The 25,019-nt window shown below is 40.7% G+C and overlaps 1 protein-coding gene across 4 annotated transcripts in view; it reads left to right on the top strand.

Annotated features, from left to right (window-relative positions):
* Positions 1–25,019, top strand: part of IQCA1 (IQ motif containing with AAA domain 1) — a 166,898-nt gene that overhangs the window by 13,255 nt on the left and 128,624 nt on the right. For 3 of the 4 annotated variants that reach the window (XM_059928990.1, XM_059928992.1, XM_059928991.1), the window contains exons 4-5: positions 3,401–3,592; positions 6,042–6,113. In XM_059928990.1, the coding sequence (XP_059784973.1) occupies positions 3,401–3,592; positions 6,042–6,113 (264 nt within the window). The remainder of the gene's footprint in view (positions 1–3,400; positions 3,593–6,041; positions 6,114–25,019) is intronic. The other variant, XM_059928994.1, reaches the window with a different exon arrangement.

Here is a 25,019-nt window from a genome sequence, read left to right as displayed (position 1 = left end):
CTTATAACTTCCAGCTGAGTGGCACTTAGATCACCTCGAATGGACTCTCTCTGGGGAAAGCGGGGAAAACCCTTAGAGACTCCCGTGGAAAGTCAAGGGCAGAACCCAGTGGGTGCTCTGGCCCCATTCCTCCTTTATCCCCAGGATGTGCGCGGCTGCACCCTTCCCTGTTTCCGCAGCTGTCTTCGCTCTGACCCTCACTGCCTTCTCGTGGATTCTGTGGTCATCTCCGTTCAGCCTTATGGCGGGCAGCCCTCTCCACAGGGCACTGCCAGATCAACCTGATCAACCCCTCACTGCCTGCAAAGCAGTGCCTCCCGCCTCTGGCTGGTCTTCATGGCCCAAGCATTAAGGCGGCAGCTGAGCATTCACGCGGGGACAGTTCAGAGTGACAGGGACACTGTTAGTAGCTATGCTGAGACTGTGTGTGCAGCCTGGGCGCAGAGGGCAAACCGACACCTGTGGTCTTCGGGCAGGTGGGCCCCGTGGGGTAGTGCCAGCCTGGGCCATGGTGTGAAGGAAGAGTCCAGGCGCACCCAGGATGGCAGGGGGGAGGGGGAAGCGTGTGCCCTGTCTGCCTGCCGAGGGACATGCACCAGATCAGCACACACGCCACGGCCCGAGCTGTCTGTCCTTTCGCACAGGCAGCGTTTCGCTGCATAGAGGGTTTGGTCTCCTCGCTGTATCCCTGTCAACGTGATGCTAATTCTGCAGAGCCCAATGGGGCACAACATCCCTGCAGAAACCTTTCTTGACCCGCCTCACTCACGACCGCCCCTCCTTCCTGTGCCCCTTCTCCAAACGGCCGGCCCCCCTTCTACATTCTGCATTCCTCGAAGTGGATTCCTGGGAATCTGGCCTGGGGGTTGTCCAGCCGTTCCTTCACCACAGGCTCCTGGGCCTGTGCCGTCTGTCACCGCATCATCACCAGAATGGAGCCCTCCCTCCCCAGGAATCCACCCCAAAGAGGCCCTGGCCCAAAGCGGCGACAGGCAGTGCAGAACCCGCGGAAGGTCTCCCAGGGAAGACAGAGAAGGGAGGTTACCTGGCACACGCCGCAGTCAAACCCGAAGATGCCCTCTCTGCCGTTTCTCCGCCCCACTGTCCCTCTCGGTTTGTGCGGGGTCAGCAGCAGGAAGGCTTCTCTCCTCCCTCACTCCGCATCCAGCCCTGGTGGCTCCTTTCTGCTCGTTAGGTCGAGCTGTTCATCTCTGCTCCAGGCCCCGTTTCAGGGGTGCCTAATGCCCCGCAGAACACGGGGCTTCTGAGCAACACCCAGCCATCTGTGTGACTTTCCCATGCCCTTCAGTGTCTCACTGGACCCCCGCTCTCACCTTAAGCTGCTTATTTCTTGCAGATATATGCAGTGTATACCCCAAGAAGAATTTTGATAAGGGAAAATTACTGCCCCCTCCTACAGTGGTCATGCTGAATATTTCACTGATGTTCAAAAAATCCTTGTCGGACTGAGTAGATGACACAAAATCCCTCACAAGTATCCCATAGAAGCTGAAATTATTTTTAGAATGACAGTATGGAATCTAAAGGAAATAGACAATAATAACTAATGTTTGCCAGGCACCTGCTCTGGGCTTAAGGGTTTTTACATACATCAGCTGCTTTAATGCCACCATAATATTCATTTTACCCTCATGCGCAAAACGCATTATTGAAAAGGAGTGCTCACTGCAAATTTGAAGCAACAAGATCCCCCTGAAAACCAAACCCTGAGCAATTGTTGTGTGAAAGAGCTTCCTCCTATAAGGCTCTAGGTGTCCCCATGCTGAGGGGCAGTGGGTGCTTTCGTGGAAAGAGGGTGGTCCGTCTCGGTCCCAGGGGGCTCCACCCCTGACTAACCATGGGAACTTGCGTAAATTCTTTTACTTTTTTCAGCCTTGGTCTTCTTAAGTGGTCACAGTAATACCTGTCTTGGCAGTTGCTCTGTGAACTGGATGAGAACGCATGTGAGAAGCATCTGGCATCTGTAGGTCCTCAGTAAATGTCCCATTTCTCCCCTACTTGCCCCTTTCTCTGCACCGCCCCCTGTTGCACAGAGAAGTGACCGTCCCGGGAAACTATGGTCCAGGGGATGAATTGGAGCACCTCTACCTGGTCCCACAGTGTCTTGCCCTGGACCCTGATGGGGTGGCCATCACTGTCCTCTGAGGCCTGGGAAAAGACTCAGCCCATGATTGAGTGTTTTTCGAATTCAGAAGGCCTCTCCCTTCTGCCTCTATCCACTCAGGAGGCTTGGGTGAAACCAGGCCAGGTCCACAGCTTTTCCCTCCTTCCAGGAACAACGCCTGAGCTCATGCAGGGCCCAGGACGCCCCCAGCAGCCTTGCTCTTGTCCCTCTCCTCAGAAAACAGCACCGCGCCTCGCCAGACCTTGCCTAAACACGCCCCACTTGAGATCTCCAAAGACAACATCCTATTGCATGAGCCTGATTTTCTCAGTCTTAATAGTAACCATCACATTCAGATGTTTTAAAGTGCAAGTGTGCAGGTACTGGCACACATTTCCCATATAAAGGGTTTTTTTATTAATTAATTTTTATTGGAGTATAGTTGATTTACAAGGTTGTGTTAGCCTCTACTGTACAGCAAAATGAATCAGCCATGCATATACATCTATCCCCTCCCTTTTGGATCTCCCTCCCATTTAGGTCACCACAGTGCATTAAGTAGAGTTCCCTGTGCTATACAGTATGTTCTCATTTATATATAGTATCAGTAGTGTATATATATCAATCCCAATCTCCCAATTCCTCCCACCCCCCCCTTTTCCCCCTTGGTATCCATACATCACTTCTCTACGTCTGTGTCTCTACTTCTGCTTTGCCAATAAGTTCATCTATACCATTTTTCTAGATTCCACATATATGCGTTAATATGCGATAAAATTAAATACTCCTAAAATGATTCTAATATTAGTCATATTCACTAGATCATCCTGTAATTGATTTTAAAGTCAGCATTTGACTTCATCTATATTTCACATTTCAAATTCTCATAGTAGATATGTTTTGAATTTGTACATTTCTACTATTAAGTTAATGAAACAGTGACAGCAATTTCAAGTTTATTTCAATCCATTTTATTGACATTCCTCGTATAATTTGCTGCCAACCTAAAACCTTGTGGAGCTAATTAGTATTTTGTTCAAAACGGTAGAGGAGAGCTTAAGGGGTCCTTAAGTATGGGCCCATGGCGTGAATGTGGCATAGTATCAAAATATACGTATTCATGGGAAAAAATGATTCATATCGAATGGCTATCATACTATCAGCAGTTTGGAGACTCTCAGCAAGGTGGTGTCAGAAGTTAGCATGTGATGTTTCTGGAATCAGCTGACGTCATGAACATGTTTAAACATTGATTTATCTTAAATGTTTTTGCAGAAATACCCCGTAAAGCCTATCCCCCTAGAAGAGGCTGTTAAACTAATCCAGGTCGCCGAGAGGGCACGGCAAGGGCGCCTAAGAGCCATGTTCATGAAGCAAATCTATCTTCAAGAATACAGAGCAAAGCAAGCCAGGTTACTGGGCGAGAGAGTAGCAGACGTGGGGACTGCTGCACTGTGTATCCAGAAGGTGTGAATGGGGCGCTTTTGGACTTGGGGGCAAGGTGTCTTGACACAGCTGGAGATGCAGACCAGGGGTGGGGGTGAGCTCTGAAACTCAAAATTCCCACGTCCTACCTTTAGTAGGACTGGCCTAAATTCCAGAAGGACTGATTATCTTACCCTGGGGAAACTGTTAAGCAAGCTTCGTTGTATTTTTTTTAATTTTGTTATAAATAGGTATGAAACTCAGGCATATTATTGAAATATTTTTAAAGATCACCGATAACTGTTGGAAAGAATGTTGCTATATAAGTCCTCACTGAATTTTTTAAAATACATTTACATGCAGACGTGGTAATTATAGAAGGGGAACAGAGTTAACACCTGGGAGCTTGCAGAAGTGTGTGCCATTTGCAGAAGCTCCAGTGACCACCACTAATAACCAGAACACAGACGGTCCTTTCAGAAGAGGCCCTTGAAGTTTCCTTCCCTTTGTCAGATGACCACCCTCGAGTTATACCCCATCTTTTTTCAAATTGTGACTAAGGTTGCTCGTGGGAAAATGCAGAAGATGGCAACGTGACACAAGTTAGAGTTAGGCTGGGGAGAAAGTAAGCATAAGGACATAAAGCAGAGCCAGAAGATCAGGAATCTTGTCCCTAATTGTGTTTGAATGGGAGTGGTGGGAATGCTGGGGAGACACAGATGATCGACTATTTTCTTTCAAGTTTCTGTGGGGATATAAGGTTTTTTAATATTTATTTTTTTGAAGTATAGTTGATTTACAATGTTGTGTTAATTTTTGCTGTTCAGCAAAGTGATTCAGTTATACATATATACATTCTTTTTCATATTCTTTTCCGTTATGGTTTATCTCAGGATATTGAATATAGTCCCCTGTGCTGTACAGTAGGACCTTGCTGTTTATCCATTCTATACATAATAGTTTGCATCTGCTCATCCCCAGACCATCCCTCCCCACCCCAGCCCTTGGCAACCACAAGTCTGTTCTCTATGGGATATAAAGTTTTAAATGAGCATCTGAGTTCAGAGCTTGAGTTGTATAATTCTTGGATGTTGCTGTGTTATATTTCTCCATGTTACAGTGGAAACTTTTCTGTTAAAACTCTGAAGTGCCACCCTTAGATTTAGCCCCACACTCCTGCAATCTAGAAGCTTCTCTTGAAGAAATACAGGTAGAGGAACCTCACTAACAAAAACTATAGGCTATTTCTTTTTGCTCCCCAGCTTTATTGAGATATATTTGACATATAACATTGTGTAACTTTAAGGGTACGACTTCATGATTTGATATATGTGTGTATTTCAAAATAATTGCCACAGTAAGGTTACTTAACACATCCATCACCTCACATAATTGCCATTTTTTCTTGTAGTGAGAGCATTTGAGGTCAACTCTCTTAGCAATTTGCAAGTATAAATTACAGTATTGTTAACTATAGTCACCATGCTGTACATGATACCCCCAGAATGTATTCATTTTATAACTGGACGTTTGTGTCCTTTGACCACCTTCACCCATTTCCCTCACCCACCCAGCCCCTGGCAGCCACCGAAGCTACTCTATTTCTATACATTTGGTATTTTTAGATTCCATATGTAAGTGAAAGCATAAAGTATTTGTCTTTCTCTGTGTGACTTACTTCTCTTAGCATAATGCCCACAAAATTCATACACATTGTCGCAAATGGCAGGATTTCCTTCTTTTCGTAGCTGAATAATACTTCATTGTATGTGTGCATCACATTTTCTTTATACATTCATCCATCGACAGACACTTAGGTTGTTTCCATATCTTGGCTATTGTGAATAATACTGCAGTGAACATGGGGGCACATGTATCTTTTCAAATTAGTGTTTTCCTTTTCTTCAGATGAACACCCAGGAGTAGAATTTATGGATCATATGGTAGTTCTATTTTTAATTTTTTCAAGGAACCTGCATGCTGCTTTCCATAGTGGATGCACCCAGTTACATTTCCACCAACAGTACAGGAAGGTTCCCTTTTCTCCACATCCTCGCTGACACTTGTTATCTCTTGTCTTTTTGATAACAGCCATCCTAACAGGTGTGAGGCTGTTGCTGGGTCAGCAGTGGACCCTCCAGTTTGCTCCCAGGGACAAGGGTGGGTCCTGTCTTGTCCCTGGGTGGACAGAACTGCCTGTAGTACCCCTTGTTCAATAGGGAGGCCCTGGACAAAGGTCCTCATCAGGGTCCACAGTTGGGTCCTGGGAGAGTGGACAATGGTATAGGCCACTTCTGTGATTCATACTTTCTTTAAAAATTTTGCCTGTGATCACAAAAGAAAAAATACTCCATCAACACACACAGGTGCACGACCTTGACCGCGTAATCATTACATCATTTGGGATGTGCAGGTTACATGGGAGAAACAGTGTGACCATGTTTTCTTTATTTTTTATGTATTAAACAAGTAACCATTTATTTATTTATAGGTTTGGCGAGGTTTCCACCAGTGCAAGAGAACTGAAAGAGAGAGAGAAGAGGAGATGATATTCTTGGGTATGGTAAGTTTTCTTATAGACAAATAAGCATCTGGTTTTCTTAAAGGCAATAGAATCTGTAAGACTTGTGTCTTCCTTAGAGAGTTTTTGAGAGAAGAAAGGAAAGCAAAATACATGACCGGTGACTTAAGAGAATGGAATCACCTGTGTTAGCTAGAAGCCTGCCCCGGGTGATCCAGAGACAGCAGGGTCTTGTCTGTTTACACGTCTGCTGGAATACACGGGCTGCTCCAAAGGTGGGACAAGCTGTGAGCTGCCCACCAATATCAGCTGTGCCCTACACTTTGTTAATATATGTTAGTATTCGTGGTCCTGAGAATGGGTTTGCCCTGATACAGCTGCCTTCTTTTGGGTGATCTCCATGGTGAGTACTGAATCAGAGTTGAAAGGGTATATTACTTAGTTACTGCCACAGACTTAGCAGCTGCAACAACACACGTGTGTTACCTCGGTTTCTGTGGGTCAGGAGTCTGGGCTTGACTGAGTCTTCTGCCCAGAGGCTCACAGGCTGCAGTCAAGGTGTCGGCTGAGGATGGGGTCTCATCCTGAGGCTCAACTGGGGAAGGATCTGCTTCCACGGTTGTGTGGTTGTGGGCTGGATTCAGTTCCTGATGGGCTGCCAGACTGAACGCCTCAGTTTTTTTGCCAGTTGTTAGCTGGAGGTAGCCCCCAGCCCCTTGCCAAGTGGGCTTTCGATGTGGCAACTTGCTTCATCAGAGCTGGGGGACGGGGAGCTGCTTACAATCCCACACAAATGATTATGGAAGTGGTAGGCATCACCTTTGTCCTATTCTGATGGTTATCAGCAAGTCATAGGGTCCACCCCATGTTTTTTAAGACAAAAGTGATGAAAGTTACAGAGCAATACCCTGAATGTGGGACCAAATGCTATTTTTTCTATTTACAGTAATATCACTGATAAGATCTTCTAATTTACTTTAAATCCTAAGACCTCAGAAAAGAAAATTTAAATAGGCATGTTTTTGGTTGATCCCAGAACTCACTCTTTGCTCTTGCATCGCTTTTAAAATGGCCTGTTCTAAGTGACAGACGACGTGGTAAATCGTTTTAGAATAGCATATATTCTCCTCCAGCCCCGCATCCTGACTGCTGCACCTGCACTTCGGCCTCTGTGCATCACCTCTGTCGTCAGCACAGAATGGAAAACAGGAATTATTTTGTTTGAGGAAGGGATTCACCTCCGTGGTGCAGACACTTGGAAGAGCGTCTTTCCCTGGTGAAGGGGTGTACGCTCACTGCACCTGTGTGCGGAACCTCAATTGTGACGTCCAGGCTTTATTATCTTAAAAAACATGGTGACTCATATCAGAGTGGCATATATGATTCAAGAAATACCCTGATTTCACCACCTGCATTCTTGATTTCTTTTTGATCTTTGAGTTTCAAAAATAAGTCAACATTAATTTTTAGAATTGAAAACCCCTAGGATCCCAGCCCATCTTTTATTTCTTGGTTGTTGAGGTGCCATGAGAATCAAATGGGTGAGTGCCTGTCAGTTGTTATAGATCTTTATGATTTCAAAACTGTGCTGGGTGCAATATGATTCAGCCATAAAAAGAGGGAAATCTTGACACACGCTACAGCATGGATGAACTTTGAGGACATTATGCTAAGTGAGACAAGCCAGTCACAAAAAGACACATGCTGTATGATTCTATCTTTATGAGGCATCTAAAGTTGTCAAACTCATAGAGACAGGAAGTAGAAGGTTGCCAGGAGCTCAGGGAGGGGCAATGAAGAGTAGTTCAATGGGTATAAAGTTTCAGTTTGCAAAAAAAAAAAAGTTTTCCAGATCTGTTGTGTAACAATATGAATATACTCAACACTACTGAATGGTATACTTACAAATGGCTAAGATGATAAATTTTATGTTATGTGGTTTTCACCACAATTTAAAAATTGTTTTTAGTTCACTGAACATGGAACTGTATATTGAGGTGGTTCTATAGGAATCATCACTAATCAATAATGGCCAAAAAATACAAGTTAAAAATTAAATGAGATACTGTATTTCATTGAATCTAAGATGTTATTCATTATAAGATACATCATGATTGAAAATAAAAGAAAATGTTCTGGCAAATAAACCAAAACACATCCCTGATTGTAATATACAGCCATCCCTGTATATTTAACATTTCAGATATGTTAAACTGTGAAAAATATGTATGTTAGAACTGACGATAGAAGGCAAGTTGTATCTGTCTTACTGGGGGGAAAAGTTTTTTCATGTTACATTGGAAAAATCAATATTGTTAAAATAACCACACTACCCAAGGCAATCTGTAGATTCAGTGCGATCCCTATCAAATTACCAATGGCATTTTTCACAGAACTAGAACAAAAATTTTTTGAATTTATATGGAAACACAAAAGACCTCAAAGAGCCAAAGCAATCTTGAGAAAGAAAGACGGAGCTGGAGGAATCAGACCCCCTGACTTCAGACTATACTACAAAGCTACAGTAATCAAAACAATATGGTCTTCACACAAAAACAGACACATAGGTCAATGGAACGGTATAGAAAGCCCAGAAATAAACCCACGCACCTTGGTTCAATTAATCTATGACAGAGGAGGCAAGAATATACAATGGAGAAAAGACAGTCTCTTCAATAAGTGGTGCTGGGAAAACTGGACGACTACATGTAAAAGCATGAAATTAGAACACTCCCTAACACCATACACAAACATAAACTCAAAATGGATTAAAGACCTAAATGTAAGATCAAGTTATAATTATTGACAAGAGTGTGATGAGATGCTTATTCTCATACACGGTGAGTTAAATTGATTCACCTTTTCTGAAAGAGGCAACACAATCATTAAAATATATCCTTCCCCCTGAGTTCTAGTTCTAGCTTAAAGAAATCATCAGAAATAAAGGTTTATGTGCATAGACGTTTCCTACAGTGTTGTTTTTAATAACAAAAAATTGGAAATACACAATCCTAGTGTTCTAGAGTAGGGATGGAGTTAAATGATTTATGGTGGACCTACCTTTAAGTAGTGATAGACCACCATTAAAAAAATATGTTTATGACTCATTTTTGATGTGAAAATGCTCAGAGTGAAAATACAGGATTTAGAATTATACATATAATAGGATTTCAACTAAATACATACACACATACATGCACATACAAAGGAAAGAAAGTTTATATCGTGCTCCTTTTTTCATGTCGGAACTTTGGAAGTTTTTTGTTTTAATTGTATTTTCCAAAATGTTTCAATTTTACTGCATTAACTGGGAAAAAAAGGCACACATTTAAAACTAAAAGCAAACAGCCATAGAATATTATCAATTTTTTCTATTCAGATCTCCAAATTGTTTGGTGTATGTACGTAGGTGGACAGGTTATGATACAGAATTGTTTCTCTGTTCTACCCATTAGAGACACAGAAATATGAGATGTAATGATAAAAACAATGGTTATCTCCAATTTTCTACTTTAAAAATTAAACTAGCAGTCAGAAGATTCAATCTAAGATAATCTAAGTTTAACATGAAATTTTATGTAAGCAGCAGTTTGACTCAACCACTTCCATTTAATTTAATTCAGCCGACATTTACTGAATATGATGCGTAACAGGCCAGAAACTTAGGGAATGGCCAAATGCTATTTTTTTAACCTAAGGTTTTAATGGCTTACATTGGTACCACATAAAGATAGAGTAACATGTTTTTTACTGTAATTTTTCTGTTTTACTTTGTCGTTTGTATATGCTGAGCTCAAATAAAGGAAGTCTGTTTTAATTTTTCAGCAGTACAGAGTTTGGATAGTAAAAAGAGGACAGGTTGTCTGTTTCGTATTAAATGCGACTTTCTCCAGTTTGCTTTTTTTCCAAGCATGTCTTCTCTTGGTATTACGTGTTCTATGAAATTTTACACCATTGAGAAATATATGGATTCAGTTTTTAAAAGAATGGTATCTTCTGTTTGCTGGCTGATAACCATAAAAATCCATTACCCCAAATCCTGGGAATGTTTTCAATTAAATACATTTTTCACTATATCACTAATTAAGATAGTGTCTACTCATTTTAAAATTTCATTTTTCCATTATTTTACTTTGTTACATCATACCAGTGTATAAACCATTGACTTCTCTGATCAAAACAGTATTTGTATCTTTGTGGGAAGCTTGGCCTATTTCCAGGGGTGATTATTTAGTAACTGAAACGAGAATTAGAGCAAACGACATCATTATGTCCTCAGTTCCTGACTAAATGTTGCCTTTACCATTGTCATATAAATTATTTTTTGATATTGCCGTTTTAAATATTTATATTCTAAAATCTACAAAGGAAAACAAATAGCACTCTAAAAATTCATGTGCAGTTATTTTAATTGGCAGAGTCAACGGAGTGGATGAAGGAGGACACTTAATGAATGTAATACATTTCATTCTGTGGGTTCCTTTGAAATAATGTGTCCTACAGCCATGACCATGGTGTATTTTATGTTACCCTGAGGCTATCAATGTTTGCATTATATAATAAAGAACACTAGGGGACACTTATTAAACACGAAGAACTGTCACTGAAATGCATCCGCTAAATCCTCAAAACACCGTAACACCCTGCTCACTTTCAAATTCTAACATGAAACAAGCTACCTTATAGATTATTTTTTGGTCAATAAATTAGACTCATTTCTTATTAACAAGTAGCCCCAGGTAGGAGCTTGGGCACCCAATGAATGCTCCCGAAAGGCAGCTCCCTCCTAAGGCTCCCCTTGGTCCGGGGCCCTCAGGGGCTCTGCTTTGGGAACTGCTGTCAAAGCCAAAATGAGTGAAGGATCAAAGTGAAGCGGTCTTTACGATCACACTTTGATTTCAACCCCAAACCATGGCATCCAGCTTGGTCCTGTGCATTATTCATTATATTTGGCTCCAAATGACCTTTGGTTGTTTCTAGAAGCAAATGTATTAAAAAACAGATTTGCCATGATTTATGGGGTTTTGTTTTGCTTTGTTTTAGTTTTATTTTACTTTTTTTTAAATGTTTATTTCAGCTTACTTTTTTTTTTTTAAACTTTGGGTTTATTTTATTTATTTATTTATTTATTTATTTATTTATTTATTTATGGTTGTGTTGGGTCTTCGTTTCTGTGCGCGGGCTTTCTCTAGTTGCGGCAAGCGGGGGCCACTCTTCATCGCGGTGCGCGGACCTCTCACTATCGCAGCCTCTCTTGTTGCGGAGCACAGGCTCCAGACGTGCAGGCTCAGTAGTTGTGGCTCAGGGGCCTAGTTGCTCCACGGCATGTGGGATCTTCCCAGACCAGGGCTCGAACCCGTGTCCCCTGCATTGGCAGGCAGATTCTCAACCACTGCGCCACCAGGGAAGCCCCTATTTTACTTTTTAAATGCAAAAAAAACGCTGTTTCCCTAAGTGTCTGGGGACAGCAGCATCTTAGAAATGAGTGCACGTCTCCCCTTGGCCTTTGAAGGGTTGGCCTGCCAGGTGGATGGAGAGGCAGGTGTCTGGGGTGGCCCCTCTAGCACGTGGGTCGGGGGAGGGGACACTTTGAGCCACTCACTCACCCTCCCCCTGAGCCTCAGTTTCTCCTTCTGTAAGAGCAGGATAGTGCTATCTATTTCACAGAGCTGTTAGAAGGGCTTCCGGACGCAGCCTAGAGCTTAGACGGGTTGCCTTCAAGGAATGGTAGCTGATGGTCATCGTCTTGGAAAATTACATCACTTTGTCCCGATAACTGAATAATCATTGTACAAAGGAAAACTATCACGATGCATCATGACATCTCTATGTAACAAAACAAAATATTTCAAAATAAGTTGTTGCCTAACACATCCATGCCGCTGATTTCAAAATATAAACTAACTTGGCCCTTGTTCTTTGCTGCTCGTGTTACCGGCCAGGATTCTTAGCCTCCTTAATCAATAGAAATTGATAAGAGGCCCGAAGAAATTCAGGCTAGGCTCTGTTGGGGCCCCTGCTGCAGCTGGAGGGGGCGAAAACAAGTAACGGTGCCCTTGCTCACTCCCTGAGTGCGGGCGAGCTGGTTCCTTGTAGGAGGTGAGGGTAGGGGGGTGTGTCCAGGGGTTGGGCTGGAGGGGTGGCTTAGTTGTTTTCCCACCCCTTTGGTGGTGTGGTGTGCTGGGGGCATGCTCAGCACCCTGCTTTTGCTCCCGACACCCTGATTTTGCTCACAGCTCCTCAGAAGTGGCAGTTGGGTTTTTGGTCTTTATGTATCTGGTTGTTCATGATTCGCCCCAACTGCGCATGCACGCAGTTGTTTTTAGTCCCTTATAGTTTCTTTGTTTTTTGTTGCTGGAGGAGACGTTTGTCCAGGTGCAAGCACTACAGCAAAGGGTCCCAGGTCCCAGCCTGTCTCGCTCAGATTTATGAACTTGAAATTAGTCTATTAAAAGTGCAATCTGGAAAAGCAGTGCCATTGGAACAGCCCAACAGGGTCCGAGTCTTACCCAGCTGCAGAGGGAGAATTCGGAGATCCCTAGGGCAGCGGGCACTGCCCACCACGTACACTGTGTGTGTTGCACCAGGAAAATGTTTGCAAACCAGGAAAAGCAGTGATCCTGATACAGGCATGCAGGAAAGGCTCTTAGGTTGAGCAAGGGAATCAGAGCCCGAGGAGGACACCCTGAATAATTTTTGTGATTCAAAAGTCCACCTCAAGATGCTTTGGGAACAAAAGAAAACTCACCATTTTCTTTTCTGTTAAATGAGATCTTACAGTCTAGTTGACTGGGAACCTTTAGTTTGATTTTAAGTATTTTTTATTGAAGTATAATTGTCATGCAGGATCATATTAGTTTCAGGTATATATCATAGTGATTTGACGTTTATGTACATTTTGAAATGGTCACCCCACAAAGTTACTACAATATTATTGACTATATGCCCTATGCTGTGCGTTTCACTCCAGTGACTTATGTATTTCATAACTGGAAGTTTGTTTCTCTTAATCCCTTTCACCTACTTCTCCTGGCATACCCCCCCGCCCCCCACCCAGTCCCCCTCTCCCCTCTGGCAACCGCTTTGTTCTCTGTAACAATGAGTCTGTTTCGGTTTTGGTTTGATGTCCATGTGTATTGATTTTTAAATTCCACATATAAGTGAAATCATACGGTATTTGTGTTTCTCTGTCTGACTTATTTCACTTAGCATAATACCCTCCAGGCCCATCCATGTTGCCACAAATGGCAAGATTTCATTCTTTTTTATGGCTGAATAATATTCTGTATGGAGTTAAATGATTTACGGTGGACCTACCTTAAATGGCAAGATTTCAAAAGGCAAGATTTCATTGCCATTAGATGGCAAGATTTCATTCTTTTTTATGGCTGAATAATATTCCATTGTGTGTGTGTGTGTGTGTGTGTGTGTGTGTGTGTGTGTGTGTACTATATATATATTCATTTATTCATCTTCTTTATTCATTCATCTATGGACGGACACTTAGGTTGCTTCCATATGTCAACTATCATAAATAATGCTTCCGTGAACATGTATCTTTTCGAGTGAGTGTTTTTGTTTTCTTCAGATAAATACCCAAAAGTGGGATTGCTGGATTGTATGGTAGTTCTATTTTTAATTTTTTGAGGAATCTACACACTGTTTTCCATAGTGGCTGCACCAGTTTACATTCCAGGAGTGTAAAAGGGTTTCCTTTTCTCCATATCCTCACCAACACTTGTTATTTTTTTGGCTTTTTGATAATCACCAGTCTGACAGGTGTGAGGTGATATCTCATTGTGGTTTTGATTTTCATTTCCCTGACGATTAGTGATGTTGAGCATCTTTTCATGTGTCTCTGTTGGCTGTCTGTATGTCTTCTTTGGAAAAAGGCCTGTTTATGTCATCTGCTCATTTTTTAATTGGGCTGTTTGTTTTTTGACATTAAATTATATAAGTTCTTTATATATTTTGAATATTAACCCTTTATCAGATACATAATTTGCAAGTATTTTCTCCCATTCAGTAGGTGGCCTTTTAGTTTTGTTGATAGTTTCCTTTGCTGTGCAAAAGCATGTAGTCCCATTTGTTTATTTTTGCTTTTGTTGCCGTTGCCTGCAGAGAGAAGTCCAAAATAATATTCAGATTGATGTCAAAGAGTTTACTGCCTTATGTTTTCTTCTAGGAGTTTTATGGTTTCAGGCCTTACATTAAAGTCTTTAATACATTTTTAATTTATTCTTTTTTTTTAAACTCTTTATTTTTTTTTAATTTTTTTATCTTTTTGGCTGTGTTGGTTCTTTGTTGCTGCGCGTGGGCTTTCTCTAGTTGCGGCGAGCAGGACCTACTCTTCATTGCGGTGTGTGGGCTTCTCACTGCAGTGGCTTCTCTTGTTGTGGAGCACGGACTCAAGGTGCGCGGGCTTCAGTAGTTGTGGCGTGCGGGCTCAGTAGTTGTGGCTCAGGGGCTCTAGAGCACAGCCTCAGTAGTTGTGGCGCACAGGGCTAGTTGCTCCGCGGCATGTGGGATCTTCCTGGACCAGGGATCAAACCCATGTCCCCTGCATTGGCAGGCAGATTCTTAATCACTGCACCACCAGGGAAGTCCCTAATTTATTCTTGTATATGGTGTGAGATAGGGGTCCAGTTTCACTTTTTTGCATGTAGCTGTCCAGTTTTCCCACCACCATTTGTTGAAGAGACTGTCTTTTCTCCATTGTATGTTTGTGCCTCCTATGTGTGTCGTAGATTAACTGACCATGTGTGCGTGGGTTTACTTCTGGGAAGTATTTATTGTTATTCTTATTCTGCTTTATTCTTGCCCTCGGTCCCCAGGTCGTCAGAAACTCAATGAGCAAAACAATTCTCTCCCTTTAGTCACCTGATCCCAGGATTCTTTTATCCCTACTCTAGGGCAGGACATTTGCCCTTATTTATCTCAGATTAGGGCCCATTACAAAGTCCCTTACTGCAGCATAGTAGAATGGTTAAGGCCAGGAACTCTGGAGCCAGCCTGCCTGGTTTCAGATTCTGGTTTCACCATTTACTCGCTGTGTGAACTGAGGTGGTGTCTTGGCTTCTTGGTGCCTCGATTTCCACTTATGCAAAATGGAGATAGTGCTAGCACCCAGGCAAAGATGTGTGTTAAGTATTAAAGAAATTGGTATCTGTAAAGCATTTAAAATAGTGTCTGACACACTGCACCCTGTGAGCACTAGGTAAGTGTTCACTGTTTTTTTTTATTTTTAAAGTTTTCTCTTTTTTTTTTTAAATTAATTAATTAATTAATTTATTTTTGTCTGTGTTGGGTCTTCGTCTCTGTGCGAGGGCTTTCTCTAGTTGCGGCAAGCGGGGGCCACTCTTCATCGCGGTGCGCAGGCCTCTCACTATCGTGGCCTCTCTTGTTGCGGAGCACAGGCTCCAGACGCGCAGGCTTAGTAGTTGTGGCTCATGGGCCCAGTTGCTCTGCGGCATGTGGGATCTTCGCAGACCAGGGCTCGAACCCGTGTGCCCTGCATTGGCAGGCAGACTCTCAACCACTGCGCCACCAAGGAAGCCCCCACTCTTATTTTGTGAAATGGCTTATAATTGTGGGTTTAAATGCTCACATCACTCATATTTAAAAATGCTTATTAAATTGCCATTTTTTATCTATTTAAGTTGGCCAAGATCAAAATGGTTAAGGTCACAATGTTGGCAAGGTGTGGGAAAAAAGGCTCTGTTGTACAGTGTTGGGGGGAAGAGTAAAGCAATCCTGCAACCTCTTTGCAAGGCAGCTCAGCAATATCCGTTAAAATTACAAATGTATATTTTTGAAAAGTATGATCTATAGTACCCGTAAAAAACCATTTTCAGAAAAACTATTTTAAGCCAGAAGAAACCTATCAGTGAAGAGATACAAGAAAGCATACAGGGTAAGAGCAGAGATTCTGGAGGTACATGCTTCAGGTCAAAGCCCCAGTCTGCCACTTCCTGGCTGTGTGACCCTGGACAAGTTCTTTGACCTCTCTGTGCCTCAGTTTCTGCATATATAAAATGAAGATAGTAATGGTACTCATACATAGGCTACTTTTTATGAGGAATAAATTAGTTAATATTTGTAAACCAGTTAAAATAGTGTCTCGCAAACTTTAAGTGCTGTGGAAGTGTTTATTTTAAAACATTTTTAAAGAATGTAGGACACAAAAGTAGCAAATTTGGCTCCCACCACTAATCGATTACAGGCTCAACTATACAGTTCTATTCCAGCTCTTAATTAAGCAAATCTTAAAACTACTACAAGTTTCTAGAAAGTAGATATAACGGGCTAGAAATTGCTCTATTTTTAATTGTTTTGCACCCATTTGAAGTTGTGGCATCCTAAAATAAAGATTTACCATAGCTGTAGTATGAGCAGAGGGCAAAAGAAAACCATCGGCCGGCTTCCCTGGTGGTGCAGTGGTTAAGAATCCTCCTGCCAATGCAGGGGACAGAGGTTTGATCCCTGGTCCGGGAAGATCCCACATGCCACGGTGCAACTAAGCCCGTGCACCACAACTACTGAGCCTGCACTCTAGAGCTGGCGAGCCACAACTACTGAGCCCACATGCTGCAACTACTGAAGCCCACGTGCCTAGAGCCCGTGCTCCACAACAAGAGAAGCCACCGCAATGAGCAGCCCGTGCACCACAACGAAGAATAGCCCCCGCTCGCGGCAACTAGAGAAAGCCCGCCCACAGCAATGAAGACCCAATGCAGCCAAAAATTAAATAAATAAATAAATAAATTTTTAAAATTAAAAAGAAAACCATCAGCTCTGACTCTCCCCACAACTTCTTTTCCACTTCTTCTTGCTGGGTTCTTCTTTCTGAGTAGATGTGTTTATATACACACAGATATACAAGTATAGATATATTACCGTGAAATGAAATGGTGAAACAAAAGAGCTTATTTTTATAAACTGGGGAACGTCCACACACATGCACACGCATGCACACGATCTTAAAACGGACCAACCGAAGAGCAGTTTACTCCACAGCGTGAGGCATTCCACGTGTAAAATTAGCGCAGGAAGCGCGCAGCGCAAGCCCATGGGCTGATGGGGTGGCTCTGAGTGCTCCCTAATGATGACCAACCGGGGGCTGCGTGGAGCTGATTAATCTCTGCACTGACCACGGCGGTCATTTGTTGGAATAGACCCTCTCCCTTCCCCTCACTGCTCCCTCCTCGCCTTAAGTTACTACAGTACCCCCAAGACCATGAGCTCCTCCAGGAAGTTGCCAGCATTAAATCACTTATTTGCAAGGGGATTTGTGACTGATAAATTGAACAGATTGTCATTTGGACAAATGTCCATTTTATCTTACTAATTTGACCAAGGATTTTTAAAGGCAAAGCCCATCAAACATTAGATAAGCATTTTAAGTTAATGGACCATGGAGTCCTATTTCTTCACAAACCCAGGAGTCATCATCTTATGTCCTATTTTTACAGCAACATCAATTATTAATATGTATATTTTTGCTGACGGAGGACCATGCTATAAACTTAGGTTTCGTTAACCAGTTCTGGGTCATTAACTGTGGAAAGCTTGTAAATATAATGGTTTATTCACATGGGAAGCCTTCATTAAGATGCATTATTCTACAGCTGATGTATTTCCATATATAGTATATTATTGTGTTCTCTATTTCCCTTTAATATTCGTAATTTATTTTTCAATGAGTTGCTGTTTATGCGGTGAGTTAACAAATTTGAATGCCATATGACCAAAGTTGCTAAACAGGAAAAAGATGTTTTAGCCCAAAGGAAAAGCTACTCATTAACATAAGAATCTAAATATATTATAACCTTCAAATTCAAAAGCAACTAGCGAAAGAAGCTACAAATGACCCCAAATGTATTTTTGTCAGAGAAAGTCTATCTCAAGCAACACGCATGAATACACACATATTAACAGCCCAGCGTGGTGTAATAGGAGAAACACAGACCCGGAGGAATCCAGAAACCTTATTGCCAGCTTCTTCATTCACATAGGATGGCTTGGGAGAGTCATTAAGTGATGGACCTCAGTCCCCATCTGTTCAATGGGATAATCAGGTCCTTACTTCTGTCTCAAAAGATGGATGTAACATCAGTAAAGAAATGTAGAGAAAGAAGGTGTGGGACAGAGTGCCATGCCAATTACAAAAAATCTGATGAGCGCTGGGAGACTTCTGTTTCACTTGTAGATCATGGACGTGTTATGAAGTTGGCTGAACACTTTGTGTAGAGCTTTGCCAGGACACCAGTCAGAGTTGCCTACTCATTAATTCACTTTTAGGGATTCAAAGGGGAAAAGGCCCAGCTAAAATATAGTTTGTATGTGTGAATCTATGAAAAAAATATGCTATGATTTACCATAAGAACAATGTAGTGGGGGGATTTCATATGATTCACTGATAAAAAATCATAACATTAAAGCAAGACTTCAAGACAATTTTACACGTTCATCAGAGACAAAGAAATTTGGGTCATTTGTAGCAGAGATGCATTTGAACATCTTCACGAAAACAATGGACTTTAGGGTAGTCATTGGAGAGATCAGATAAAAATCTCTGTGTGAGTTATAAACTTCTATTTCATAACACTAGGAATGTAAGACATTACCTGAAAAATATGAGAATTGGATACTTCTTTAAATGATTAAATAAAGGGAATTCTTATCTCTTTATTTTGACACAAAGTAGATAATATAAAGTCATGGCTTTGAGCACATACATCTTGAGTCAATTTAGATCACTGGCTTTTAACATTGTTCTTTAAAATGATTCTGTAATTCTCATTCTAGATCCACTTTTAAAGTAGTTTTAGGGGGTTTTCCCTATCAAGAGTTGTACATTCTCACCTTCTCATTATACTAAACTTAGACAATTTGCTTAGTTTGTTACACATTCTAATACATATTTTTATCAAGTATTATATGTGTGATTTTCTTTTTCATTTTTTTCCCACCTGGCTTTATGTCATTAAGTGGATGCTATATTCTGACAGCATCTCAATTGTGGATTCAAGTAGAGAAGTCACAAACCAAAACAATGGTCACATTCCCACCAACAGTGCAAGAGGGTTCCCTTTTCTCCACACCCTCTCCAGCATTTGTTGTTTGTAGATTTTCTGATGATGCCCATTCTAACTGGTGTGAGGTGTTACCTCATTGCAGTTTTGATTTGCATTTCTCTAATAATTAGTGATGTTGAGCAGCTTTTCATGTGCCTTTTGGCCATCTGTATGTCTTTTTTGGAGAAATGTCTATTTAGGTCTTCTGCCCATTTTTTGATTGGGTGGGTTGTTTGTTTTTTTAATATTGAACTGCATGAGCTGTTTATATATTTTGGAGATTAATCCTTTGTCCATTGATTCATTTGCAAATATTTTCTCCCATTCTGAGGGTTGTCTTTTCATCTTATTTATAGTTTCCTTTGGTGTGCAAAAGCTTTTAAGTTTCATTAGGTCCCGTTTGTTTATTTTTGTTTTTATTTCCATTACTTTAGGAGGTGGGTCGAAAACGATCTTGCTGTGATTCATGTCAAAGAGTGTACTTCCTATGCTTTCCTCTAAGAGTTTTATAGTGTCTGGTCTTACATTTAGGTCTTTAATCCATTTTGAGTTTATTTTTCTGTATGGTGTTAGGGAGTGTTCTAATTTCATTCTTTTACGTGCAGCTGTCCAGTTTTCCCAGCACCACTTATTGAAGAGACTGTGTTTTCTCCATTGTATATCCTTGCCTCCTTTGTCATAGATTAGTTGACCATAGGTCATAAATCAAGCCTTAGGAAATTGAAATCGTATCTAGCATCTTTTCCAACACAACACTATGAGATTAGAAACAAATTACAGGGAAAAAAATGTAAAAAACACAAACACATGGAGGCTAAACAATACGTTACTAAATAACCAAGAGATCACTGAAGAAATCAAAGAGGAAATCAAAAATACCTAGAGACAAATGACAACAAAAACACGGCAATACAAAACCTATGGGATGCAGCAAAAGCAGTTCTAAGAGGGAAGTTTATAGCAATACAATCCTACTTCAAGAAACAAGAAAAATCTCAAATAAACAATCTAACCTTACACCTAAAGGAACTAGAGAAAGAAGAACAAACAAAACCCAAAGTTAGTAGAAGAAAAGAAATAAAGATCAGAGCAGAAATAAATAGAAACAAAGAAAACAATAGCAAAGATCAGTAAAACTAAAACCTGGTTCTTTGAGAAGATAAACAAAATTGATAAGCCATTAGCCAGACTCATCAAGAAAAAAAGGGAGAAGACTCAAATCAGTAGAATTAGAAATGAAAAAGGAGAAGTAACAACTGACACTGCAGAAATACAAAGGATCATGAGAGATTACTACAAGCAACTATATGCCAATAAAATGGACAACCTGGAAGAAATGGACAAATTCTTAGAAAAGCATAACCTTCTGAGACTGAACCAGGAAGAAATAGAAAATATAAACAGACCAATCACAAGCACTGAAATTGAGACTGTGATTAAAAATCTTCCAGCAAACAGAAGTCCAGGACCAGATGGCTTCACAGGTGAATTCTATCAAACGTTTAGAAAAGAGCTAACACCCATCCTTCTCAAACTCCTCCAAAAAATTGCAGAGGAGGGAACACTGCCAAACTCATTCTACAAGGCCACCATCACCCTGATACCAAAACGAGACAGAGATACTACAAAAAAAGAAAATTACAGACCAATATCATTGATGAATAAAAATGCAAAAATCCTCAACAAAATACTAGCAAACAGAATCCAACAACACAAAAGGATCATACACCATGATCAAGTGGGATTTATTCCAGGGATGCAAGGATTCTTCAATATATGCAAATCAATCAATGTGATACACCATATTAACAAATTGAAGAATAAAAACCATATGATCATCTCAACAGATGCAGAAAAAGCTTTTGACAAAATTCAACACCCATTTATGATAAAAACTCTCCAGAAAGTGGACATAGAGGGAACCTACGTCAACATAATAAAGGCCATATATGACAAACTCACAGCAAACATCATTCTCAATGGTGAAAAACTGAAAGCATTTCCTCTAAGGTCAGGAACAAGACAAGGATGTCCACTCTCACCACTATTATTTAACATAGTTTTGGAAGTCCTAGCCATGGCAATCAGAGAAGAAAAAGAAATAAAAGGAATACTTGGAAAAGAAGAAGTAAAACTGTCACTGTTTGCAGATGACATGATACTATACATAGATAATCCTAAAGATGCCACCAGAAAACTACTAGAGCTAATCAATGAATTTGGTAAAGTTGCAGGATACAAAATTAATGCACAGAAATCTCTTGCATTCCTATACACTAACAACAAAAGATCAGAAAGAGAAATTAAGGAAACAGTCCCTCTTCTTTTTCTTTATCATCATCATTTTAGGCTTTGCAGGCCATATGGTCCCTGTCCCAACTATTCAGTGTGGCCGTTGTAGTGTGAAAGCCACCATAGACAGTATGTAAATGAATGGGCATGGCTGCGTTCCAATAAAACTTTATTTACGAAAATAAGCAGTGGGCCAGGTTTGCGTCATGTGCTATAGGTTACCAAACCTTTTTCTAGAGCAGTTAGTTTTTCCTCAAACTTGGATATTATCAGAATCACTTGAAGACTTTCCCAAACTACTAGTTTCTTGCTTCTTCCTCACCCCCAGGATGGAACTGGGAATCCATATTTTTTTACTGCTTTTCAGAATTTTGAGGAAAAAACATGAACTTGGAAAAAATAACTCACTGGTATATTTGAAGATGTGTTGCATCTAAAATAATTTCCCTGAACAAAGTGACTACTACAAATAAGAAAGGAGCAAATATAATATAAAATAAGAAGGAATTTTGGGAAGATAAGAGCACGCTCAAAAAAGCAGAACAATAATAACCCCTCTAAAATTCTAAATAAATCCAAATAATAAATGGACATAACTGAAAACCAAATTAATTGTGAAAGATAAAGATAGAGAAATCTTCTGTAACATAGTGCAAGCAAGTAAAGGAGAGATGGAAAATACAAGAGAAAAGGTCAGATCAATCTGGTGCTCTGCCATTTATGTAATATTTGTTGCAGGGAGAAAAATGGAGAAAAAGAAATAATAGAAGGAAAATTTACAGAGGAGAAGACGTAATTCTTTATATTGAAAGGACCCACCAAATGGAGAATGTGATGAATGAAGAAATGCTCACACCTAGATTCATTTTGATAAACTTTGAAAAGACTAAGTGTAAAGCATCATAAGAGCAGAATAGCTTATCTACAAAGGAACAATCATCAAATTTCCAACAAGCTAGTCACTGGCAGCTCTGCCCGTTAGAAGTATCCTCCAGGGTAGCTACTAAACTGCCATTCAAGTGGGAGGGGCCAAATGAGGACATTTTAGAAATGCAAGTACTTAGAATACTTATGGCTGACCATATCCAGTCTGAAAGTTACACTCAAGGACATGCTTCACCACCTAAATGTCCATCAACAGCTGAATGGTTAAAGAAGGTGTGCCACATATATACAATGGAATATTACTCAGCCAGAAAAAGGAACGAAATTGTGTCATTTGCAGAGACGTAGATGGACCTAGAAACTGTCATACAGATTGAAGTAAGTCAGAAAGAGAAAAACAAATACCATATGCTAACACATATATATATATGGAATCTAAAAAAACAATACTGATGAACCTAGTGGCAGGGCAGGAATAAAGACGCAGATGTAGAGAATGGACTTGAGGACATAGGATGGGGGAAGGGAAAGCTGGGATGAAGTGAGAGAGTAGCATGGACATATATGCACTACCAAATGTAAAATAGATAGCTAGTGGGAAGCAGCCGCATAGCACAGGGAGACCAGCTGGGTGCTTTGTGACCACCTAGAGGGGTGGGATAGGGAGGGTGGAGGGAGACGCAAGAGGGAGGGGGTATGGGGATATATGTATACAAATAGCTGATTCACTTTGTTGTACAGCAGCAACTAACACAACAATGTAAAGCAATTATACCCCAATAAAGAGGTAAAAAAAAAAAAAAAAAGGACATGCTTTAGCAAAATGAAAACTGAATAGGAGAAAGAAGACTAAAAAGTGAAACCAAAACAATGGTTAAATTTAAATAGTTACTGGTTTAAAAATTAATCACAATCTGTTATTACACAAAGTTTGAGGGAAAAAGAGTGAACACATGCAGAGGTCCTAGACTTGCTTAAAGAAACAGTAAAAATACTAATGAATTCTAGACATAAATAGAAATATAGGTGGTGATTATGATGTTAAAAATTTCAGAATAACTGGCAGAAGATTATAAATAAGATGTATAGTTTCTTAACCACTGCATAGCAAGAATGAACAAAGTTAACTGCATAGACCCAGCAAAAGGTAGGAAAGGAAAAACAAGAAATTGTTTTAGAAAACATAAGATGGCAGAATTAGCTCTGAATATTTTATTTATAGAAATGAATAAAATTCCTCTTTTCTATAATTTTCAGATAGAGTTTTTAATGTACAGTTATATGCTGTTGAAAGGGAGAAACTTGTTGAAAAGTTCAACGCAAAGGGACTTAAGAGCTGTGTCAGTGAGTTTGGTTTAACTCGGTAGAATAAGCGCTTGTGTTTATCTTGTTCTTTCTGCCCAGTGGGGAGCGAGGTGAGATCCTGTTCTGAAAGGAAGGATTAAGAGAACAGTGAGACTAATAGCTCCCTCCCTCTGCTTGGCTCTTGCAGCCACACTTACACCTCTTCAGGAGCAGATGGTAGGATTTCTGTCTGCAGAAACTAACCAACTCAAAAGAGAGACATTTGGATACTGATACTCAGATACCTCCAATAAAGCAGCTCTGACCTCACCAGTCAGCAACTCCCCTACACCGCTTCCAAACAGCTCTGGGAGCCTCCCTCCTAAATAAGCGTGAACCACAAAGGGTCACCAGTCACTTAGGAAAGACAGAGACCCAACAGAAAAGAAATTGGAAGGAAAAAAGGGGAAAAATAAAACATAAAAAACAGAATTCTATGGGGCTTCCCTGGTGGCGCAGTGGTTGAGAGTCTGCCTGCCGATGCAGGGGACACAGGTTCGAGCCCTGGTCTGGGAGGGTCCCACATGCCGCGGAGCGACTGGGCCTGTGGGCCACAATTACTGAGCCTGCGGGTCTGGAGCCTGTGCTCCGCAACAGGAGAGGCCACGACGGTGAGAGGCCCCCAACCGCGATGAGGAGTGGCCCCCGCTCGCCGCAACTGGAGGGGGCCCTCGCACAGAGACGAAGACCCAACGCAGCCATAAATAAATAAATTAAAACTAAAGAAATGGCTTTATTTAAAAAAAAAAAAAAAACAGAATTCTAAAAGTAATAACCTTATGGAAATAAAAGAGGATTGTCGAATCCAGAAATTAGAACAAAATGCCCCAAAAAAGGAGAATCAAAGAACAGTTGAAGTTCTGTTGAAGAGTTAAAATATAATAATAGAAACTTCAAAAAATAAAGTTGAAAGAAAAAAATTAAGAAAATCTCTTAGGAAATAGCAAAATGACAAAGAGATGGATGAGGGATACGTGTAGAGATGGATGAGGGATACGTGTAAAGATGGATGAGGGATATGTGTAAAGTTCTGAGAAGAAAAGATCTAAGAAAACAGGGGAAGGAAATTGTAAAGGAACAGTAACCAAAAAAATCCTTGTAACAAAAGGATATGGATTTTCAGATTTAAAATGGTCCTTGGCTTTAGGTTGTATCCATACCTTGGCTATTGTGAATAATGCTGCAGTGAACAGGGGGGTACAGATATCTTTTTAAGATCTTGATTTCATTTCCTTTGGATGTATACCCAGAAGTGGGATTGCTGGATCATATGGTAGTTCTATTTTTAATTTTTTGAGGAGCCTCCATAGTGTTTTGTATAGTGCCCTCACCAGTTTACATTCCCACCGAC

This window comes from Balaenoptera ricei, chromosome 7 (assembly GCF_028023285.1).
Source record: "Balaenoptera ricei isolate mBalRic1 chromosome 7, mBalRic1.hap2, whole genome shotgun sequence".
NCBI classification, from domain to species: domain Eukaryota; kingdom Metazoa; phylum Chordata; class Mammalia; order Artiodactyla; family Balaenopteridae; genus Balaenoptera; species Balaenoptera ricei.
Note: the sequence above shows the minus strand (reverse complement) of the source record. Positions and strands in the feature narration are given on the sequence as shown.